This window comes from Coniophora puteana, assembly GCF_000271625.1.
Source record: "Coniophora puteana RWD-64-598 SS2 unplaced genomic scaffold CONPUscaffold_6, whole genome shotgun sequence".
NCBI classification, from domain to species: domain Eukaryota; kingdom Fungi; phylum Basidiomycota; class Agaricomycetes; order Boletales; family Coniophoraceae; genus Coniophora; species Coniophora puteana.
In genome coordinates this window covers 1,797,854-1,806,207 of record NW_006913058.1, presented here as the reverse complement: position 1 = coordinate 1,806,207, position 8,354 = coordinate 1,797,854, and the positions used below count along the sequence as shown (strand labels likewise).

At 53.7% G+C, this 8,354-nt stretch overlaps 2 protein-coding genes across 2 annotated transcripts in view; one reads left to right on the top strand and one right to left on the bottom strand.

Moving 5' to 3' along the window:
- Nucleotides 1-3,400, top strand: CONPUDRAFT_154001 (uncharacterized protein; the record flags this gene model as incomplete). The annotated part of the gene is made up of 5 exons (XM_007770601.1): nt 1-358; nt 408-976; nt 1,026-2,342; nt 2,404-2,604; nt 2,666-3,400. The coding sequence occupies 5 exons, from the start codon at nt 1-3 to the stop codon at nt 3,398-3,400; spliced, it is 3,180 nt and encodes a 1,059-aa protein (XP_007768791.1).
- A 927-nt stretch (nt 3,401-4,327) lies between these two features.
- CONPUDRAFT_124579 (uncharacterized protein) overlaps nt 4,328-8,354 on the bottom strand; it is a gene marked incomplete at both ends in the record, with an annotated part of 15,442 nt that continues 11,415 nt past the window's right edge. Inside the window, 4 exons of the mRNA XM_007770600.1 lie at nt 4,328-4,722; nt 4,778-5,114; nt 5,165-5,464; nt 5,603-5,914. Of these exons, the coding sequence (XP_007768790.1) occupies nt 4,329-4,722; nt 4,778-5,114; nt 5,165-5,464; nt 5,603-5,914 (1,343 nt within the window). The remainder of the gene's footprint in view (nt 4,723-4,777; nt 5,115-5,164; nt 5,465-5,602; nt 5,915-8,354) is intronic.

Below are 8,354 nucleotides of genomic sequence, written 5' to 3'. Positions count from 1 at the left end.
ATGAACTATATCATTTTTGTCTCCGCAGCCATCCGTGCCCTCCACGCATTCTATGCGCTGGCTGGGTCCGGTACGCTGACGTCCTCCGGACTACTCGGTCTCCCCGGTGGTCCGCTGCTCTCCAACGCGCTCGCCGAGCTTGGTCCTCAGCTCGGCATCCGCACGCTCCCTCACGTCTTCGGCCAGCACATCGCCCGAGGGATCAAGAGCATCGCCGACGTCGTCTCACTTCGACTGTCGGCGGTCGTCATCCCTTTCCCCTCGGTCCTCAACAATACGTTGCTGTCTGAAGACGGTGCCCTCGCGTCTGAAGATCAGTCAAGCCCCAACCTCGTACCCGGTCTTACGTCCGATAATGGTAACGTCTTTCATCTCTTCTACGACACGTAGCTAACATCTACTATCAGTCATCCTCTGGGCGTCGTCTGACGAGACGTTCGAAGAGTCTCTGCAAGCCTCCTGGTCCACCTTTGACACGTCTTCCATTGCCCCGCTCCCCGTCTGCGAGTTCAAAGGTCTCGAACTCCTCACCTTGACGAACGTGTGCTCGGCGGACGACCAGCCTGCTTCGGTCGACACAGCTCTCGTGTCCACGCCTTCCGTCACTCTGCTTCCCACCTGCGAGTTCAAGGTCTTCGAACTCCCCAAGCTAGATGTGTGCTCGGTGGACGATCATCCCACTTTGGTCGACCAAGCTCTCGGATCCATACTTTCCGTCACTCCGCTTCCCACCTGCGAGCTCGAGGTCCTCGAGCTTGCCCCACCGGAATTGTGCGCGGCGGGCGACCAGCCCACGTCAGTCGACGTCTTCAGACCCCAGGTTTTGGCCAACATTCCTGTCAAGGCTCGATTCGCGCGTTCAGGCACTCAAGATTTCATGGCATGGCTTCTGCAGCTTCTCCCCTACGTCTATTTCCCGACAAGGCCACGCCTATTCGGATTCGTTCTCGTTTCTGTCATTCTCTGGAACTTCAAGGTAAGCACCTCGAACCATCTCGAATGACGTCAGCTCATCACTTTTCTAGGGTCGCTTGTATCAACGCAAGCCTCGTCACGTCTACGTCTCCCTCGATCACCATCTTCTCGACAACGTCCTTCTTGTCAACCTCTCGCCCCCCGAAATGCACGGTCCCATTGTTCTCGAAATATCACCCACATCCAGCGTTTGGCTCCCATCTGTTCCGTCCACCCTTCTCCCTCTCCTCCCCTCAAAGAAAGGAAATGAGCATGCTTTGCTCACGGTACTGCCGTTGAACAACGGTGAGGAAGATTTTGGACACGCAGCCAGTGCACCGGTCCCCGCTCCCAATGCGGGCGAAGAACTCGAGGCCCTGCCACCAGCCAACAACGAGGAGCCCATCGGGTACACAGCAAGAATCCAACTCCCTCTCATCCGACTCGGGAAAGGAACTGAGCACAATTTGCTCGCAGTACTGCCGCTTGTCAACAACGAGGAAGGTTTGGCTCTCGCTGCCAACACCCCACTCCCCGCTCCGGACGCTGACGAAGAATTCGAGCACGCTTTGCTCGTGGCCCTGCCACCGATCGACGACGACGAGCTTGTCGGACATGCAGCAAGCATTCCTCTTCCCCCCATCGACGCTGACGAAGTTCTCGGGCACGCTTTGCTCGAGCCGCTGCCTCCAGTCGACGACGAAGAAGCTCTCTACCACGCCATCGCCACGCCGCTCCCGGCCCCCGATGCGAACGAAATATTTGAACTCGCCGAGCTCGAGCCATCACCGCCAATCAACGACGAGGAGTTCGTCGGGTACACAGCAAGAATCGATCTCCCTCCCATCCGACTCGGGAAAGGAACTGAGCACAATTTGCTCGAAGTACTGCCGCTTGTCGACAATGAGGAAGATCCTGCTCTCGCTATCAATACCCCGACCCCCGCTCCCGACGCGGGTGAAGTATTCGAATATGCCGCGCCCGTGGCATTGCCGCCAGTCAACGACGAAGAGCTTGTCGGGTACACAGCAAGAATCGATCTCCCTCCCATCCGACTCGGGAAAGGAACTGAGCACAATTTGCTCATGGTACTGCCGCTTGTCGACAACGAGGAAGATCCTGCTCTCGCTATCAATACCCCGACCCCCGCTCCTGACGCAGACGAATTATTCGAGGACGCTGTGCTCGTGCCAGTGCCGCTGGCTATCAACGACGAGTTCACAGCGAAGCAGAAGGCGAACAAGAAGAAGGCCGCACAGAAGAAAAAGAAGGCAGTGTCAGAACGCGCTGAACTTGTGGCGGCGGGCGGGCCGGTGTGGGGCACCTCTAGGAATGCAAAGCGAAGGTTTAAGCAGAAGAAGGCGGAAAACCTAGAAGGCTCTGACAAGGTGAATTGCGCTTTATTATTAATATAACTCACTGGTCGTTTTATTGACTTGTGATTTTCAGACGAGCGTCGACGAACCGACCGTTCTGCCCGAAAACATTATTTCTGTTTCATCGTCGGTGGAAATTGGCTCGCTCCTCCCCATCGAACCTCAAGTCAACGAATGCGAACATCTCGTCGCTTCTTTGGGCGCCGGCGATTCCGAGCCTGGAGTCGACTCCGTTATGTACAGGAAGAAATACTGGCGAGAGCGGTATGACAAGGTACGCTGTTCCCTTCTTTCCTGCTAGTGAACGGCGCGAGCTGACGCTTGCTTGGCTACAGGAGCCCTCAGCGCAGCCAGATGACTTTCGTCGTCTCTCAATCGACGCTTTACTGCTTGCCGGCCCTCGAGCGGACTCTACCGATGGGGCTCGCGCCGACCAACGTATCCACCTTGATCTCGCAATGTGTGACCCAACATTCCTCGCGCTCGTGATCTCAGTCCGTGGTCGATGCCCGCTCCCCGACAACGCGGGGATGGCGATCCCCCTCTATGACACTGCCAAATCGGAGCCGACCTCTCAAGATGGTCCGGAGCTCACGCGCGAGTCACTGCTCGAGGAGGGCCCGGAGGCGTTCCTCCACGACTTCGCATCAATCTCGCCTGTCGTGACGCGCACCAAGGCTCAGAAGCGCGCCGACCTCAGGAAGCGTCAACGCGAGGAGGCCTCGAGAGCCACGCCGACGGCTGATACTGCCGCAGCCAATCCATTCACCGTGTTCGAGGTTGAAGAGGGCATCAACCGGTCCACCGAGAGCGACGCTCCCGACGCTCTTCTGGCAGCTTCTCAGTCAATCGACGCGGGCGCATCTCCCCAATATCTGACTGCGACACAGCAGAGGAATCAGCGACGACGCAACAAGGAGCGCGCCGAACGTCACGCAGAGGATACCCAGTCATCCGAGGGGTCCTCCACTCAGTCTCAGTCGTCGAACAAGAAGACCAAGAAGAAGAGTGCCGGCAAAAAGAAACTCGGGAGCACGCGACCAGTGTTTGGGATTCATCTTCAGCGCTAGCCGCCGACTGGACGAGGACTTGAGCTCTCACTCTGGCGACGCGATCAACTTGCACTTCCGCACGTGTGCCGATCGACCGCTCGCCCTCTCGCTCAAGTTTTCCGGCTATACTCCGTGTCTTTAGCTGACCTACAACGTTCAACGCACTGACGACAAGGCTCTTTGGCGCAGACGAGCGCGCCGCGAGGGGGATGGCGCGAAGGGAGCTCTGGGTCTTGTAAAGTAGTATTCGCTCGTGCTTGACTATAGCCTGTACCCGCTTATAGTCTCAAATGAGAAGCATGTGCATTTTCTGAACATTGGTTGGGCGTGTCTGTAAGCTTAGGTCGCTGTCACACGAAAAAAAAATTAGCAGTTGACGTTTGATACCCTAAGGACAAGATACTTCGACGCGGACGAGTGCACCGCGCCGGAGATGGCGCGAAAGTGACTCTCAAACTTCTGGGCTACCTATGCTTATAAACAAGAACCTCTTTCTTGCGACGCATTGGGCTACAGTCACGGAGTGTTCGTATCGACATGGCTCGTCCGCGTCATCCATCATCTCTGGCGCTCTGTTCAATAGCAAGGCCTTCGCGGGAATATCTGGATCCGAAGGCAGCTAAAGCTCAGGCTACGACTCCAAACGAGTCAAAGACATTGTCATATCGAGTCATATCCGAGGATGATTTACTATGGCCGTACGACGCCAAATATTGCGAAAGGACCGCAGTGCAACCTGTAAGGTTTCATGTCACAATGGCGAAGACGAATATCATCGTCGGCATTTGGCATAATCGGATGCAGCATGATCGACTTCGGGTACTGAGAATGAATATCAAAGTATCATTGAGTCTTGGTTCGAGCAGATGTGTGCGGAATGGCAGAAGATGCAGCCGGAGGATGTGACACAGAACTTGGTTGGGATACAGTGTGGGTCTACCGGTGTTTACTGCTTAGTAGTACGCATGTCCTCAAGGTATTTCTTCTTCTGCTTTTGCGCCCACTCCCTCTTTTCTGCCGCCAACCTTTCACGCTGCGCATCCTGCTCGGCCTTGATCTGACGTTCAATCCCGGCGAGCTCCTTGTCGTGTTTCTGCCGTTCTGCATCAAGCTTTTGCTGTCTGTCATAGTCGTCCCTTGCCTGTGTCTCTGAGTTCTTCTTTTCCTTGTCGCATCGACGGCAGCTCGTTGGCTGGCCCTCACTGCACTTCCACTGAAGGGTATGCCGATCAGCGGGACATTTGTCATACATGAGATGACCACAGGCCATCTTCGAGTGATCATGCAACTGATGACACTTTGAAGGACACACGTGGTGACCGCAATTGAGCATCGTACCGCTAAAAATGCTGTAAGTGATTTGCATATCACTGGTTCTTGCCTACGATCACGTACCAAGGCTCGGCGCAGCCCCCGTCAGGACAATGCACTTCGAAGTCCGATGGTGAGGCTAGTACACGCTGTCGGCTGGGGTGCCTCTCGCACTTGATGGGAAACCCATCGTAGATACACCCTTGGCTTCTGAGCAGGGCGAGAAACTTCGTCCATAATTCCCCACCCCTTCGCGAACGCATGAAGGTATTGGCGTTTCCAATAATGAAAAGACCGTCTCTGGCGCGAGAGAGTAGAACATTCAAGCGTTCAGGCGACATCATGAACCCGATGTCATTGTCGGAGTTGCTCCTCGTCAGGCTGACGATTACGAGTGGGCTTTCCTCCCCCTGGTAATTGTCTGTACATGCACGCGTGAGCGCGTGCACCCGGCTAACAAAGCAGACATACCGATTGTAGCGAGACGAAGACGTGCCTTAGTGACGTCTGAAGCGGAAGCGTACAGCAGCCCTGCTTTGACAAGGTCATGCGAATCCAAGTCGTTCAGAAGTGGATCGGCTTCATTCTTCAGTACCTCGCGTAGCTTGTGTAGCTGGCCAAGGTATGGTGTCAATACAACCATCTTGTCGGTGCTGTAACCCTGCTGTGCCAAGTACTTGACGATTTTGAGGACCATGTCAACTTCATGACTGTTCTGCTTCGACGACGTAGAGGATAAGTCTTTTCGATCAGCAATGTCTTGAGCCTCGTCTTCAGGCTTGTCGTGATTGATAAAAACAATGTTTCCCTGAGTGCCTCGTATATCAGCGCGGCCATGAGTGCCCGGTGCGTCAGTAAGCTCGGGATAGGTAAGGTGGCGGATAAGGTAGGATATCTCCGGGCGCATACGGTGCTGGGACGAAAGCGTATGATGAGGGTAATCCTTGAGGACCAGCCGCTCGAAGAGAGAGCGGTTAAGATCAAAGCCTGCGCCTTTTTCAACCGTCAGCAAGTAGTTGTTGACTTTTGGGCGGAGCTGTCTGAAATTCAACCGATCTTTAGCTTTAAGATTGATCTGCGTCCAACATGACACGTACTTGTGATCGCCAATGAGAATAAGATGCTTGGTAGTTGACCCGAGTGCAGCAAGAATATGGCTCTCGAGTATTTCCCCTGCTTCCTCCACAAGTAGCACATCTGGGCAGACCGCCCGAAGATCTTCTGAAGACTTGGCTGCCCCAGTCGTAGTGCATGCGATGATACGCTTGCTTCATCAGCAAAAAATGAGCGTGACAATTGCTGTGATTGGGTGTAAAATCCTATGTTAATCTATTACCACATAGGCCTGTAATTACCTACGATTTTTAAGGGGAGGTCAACACTTGCTGCAAATTTTCGGCAAATATCTCTAGTACGCATGCAATATCAGCCAATTTGTTTCGAGTTTTATAAGCAAATAGCCCCTTATTGGCAACAAATGCAACTTATTATCACACCGTTGTTAAAGTAGAGGGGGGTCGAAACAATCACATTGGCATTGTAAATATTCTACTGGATATAAGAATCAACTACACTTCGTCTTCAGACTCGGGCCCCGTAAATGTACTCGATGCCCTCGACCGGCTACGATGACGTGAAATGGCAGCAGCAAACTCAGCATCTGCGAGGGGGTCGGATGCGGCAGGGCCATCGTTGTCCTCGTCGGAATCGGGAGGAATACCCGCATGGACACTGAACGTGAACAAATATTAATAGACGAGATGGGAAAAGCAAAAGAGATACGAACCGTGCACCTCTGAGGAGGTTGTTCTTGATGTCGTCGAAAACGTCCGATTGGGCGTCCTTCGCAACACGGTCAAACTTGGCCATGTTGGCGATGTGGGCCTGTAGGTGCTTGCCGTACTCATGACGGTCGAATTGGATGGTCTGGCACTTGCCGTCGACACGCCACTCATCAATTCGGCACTGTATCTAAGAGGATACAGTCAGCAAAGCCCAGGAAATGTAATTGAGTCACTCACCGCAGTCCACAGAAGAGCCAACAGGGGGGTCGAAAGCGGGCTGAACATCTTCCGATACTTGACCCCCGTGTCGCGGATATTAGTGAAGAATGCACTGTTGAGTGCTTTTTGGAGGATGGGATGCTCGTAGAGCCCCTCGCGCTCGGAGTATGTCGTTGCCGAGTTAATGTTCTATATGCAGCATTAACAATAGTGACCAGGGCAATGCATTAGTACGTACCTCGTAACACATGCCGAACCTGTCAACAAGACGATCGGCAAGTGCTTTGTTGGTGACATGGATCCTCGTGTCGAAGTCAGAATCGACAAAGTGGTAATAGGTGTCGACGTGGCCCGCAATCGCGGTTTTGACATCACCTGTGGTCGTAGATATACGGCGACGCATCTAGATAATGAGAAATATTAGTAAGAAGTGCCAAAGACACCTGAACGTACTTACGATGGCCAATATATCATAATCGTAAGTAATGTTTGACGCAAACTCATGACGAGCAGCCAGCCACGCCTCTTTTGCCCACGAGGTAAGGGCGAGATCATCCGCCCAGATGCCCCGTGTCAAGGCAAGGGCCAAGAAATGAGAGGTAGCCCACGTGAAGAGCGTCTTGACAGGTGGTATGTAGTCGGAGATGTTTGTACTCTTGGTGTCGAAGTTCTGAACCTTCCTCGGCAGGATGAGGTCGGGGTCGTCATCGTCTAATAGGTTGGCTCCATTGTCGGGTTCGTCGGGGTCTTGTGACGATGCCAATGGGACTTGTGCAGCCACAGGACGAGTACTGGCAGCGGCAGATGGACGAGCAGTGGCAGCGGCATGCACAACACGAGAGTTAACTATGACAGTGATAAGCAGGCGGGTGTCGGGGGCAGAACACATGGCTGGGACATTGCTCACCTAATTCTGCATGCATGCGGCGACGTTGAGGATGGACATCAACATCATCTTCTTCGTCGGACATGACAACTCTCAATCCACGTTTTACGCCTTGTGAACAGAATTAGATAGCACGGAGTCAAGGTGAACACAGAGCCAACGTACCCACTGCAGAGGTTCGTGCACCACCATGAGCAAGAGGTTCATCTCGGCCACCCTCAACATCGGAGTAGTCGGCCGCATCCATGTCAGAGTCTGTTAAAGTCTGATATACATTAGACCCCAGTACGCTGTAACATAAGCGAGTGTATTGTACCTGATATACATTAGACTACGGGATCATGGTAAGCGTGTGATCTCCGGTATGTTAGTGAGACGAGCTTACCCCCAGTACGCTGTAACATAAGCGAGTGGGGGCGCTATAGCGAGAGACGCTCGTCTTATATATCCCTGAATTCCAAACTGCCCTTCTCTCTTCGTTCACTTCTTTTCCTGCTTCTCCCGTTCTTTTCCCCTTTGCCCATGCTTCTCCCCTCTGCTTCTCTTCTCCCGAAGTCCCCGAACCGTCACCGAAGCGGTGTTATGCCGCACTCCAACACTCCTCCTCACCGCAGAGGTGAAACCCCCCAGTCGAATCCCCATCCCCAGTATCTCTCCGAGATCCCCCAGCCACTAAGCTCCTCCTGAGCTTTCCGACCACGTTTCCCACCTCGAAGCTCCTCCTGAGCTTTCCGACCACGTTTCCCACCTCGAAGCTCCTCCTGAGCTTTCC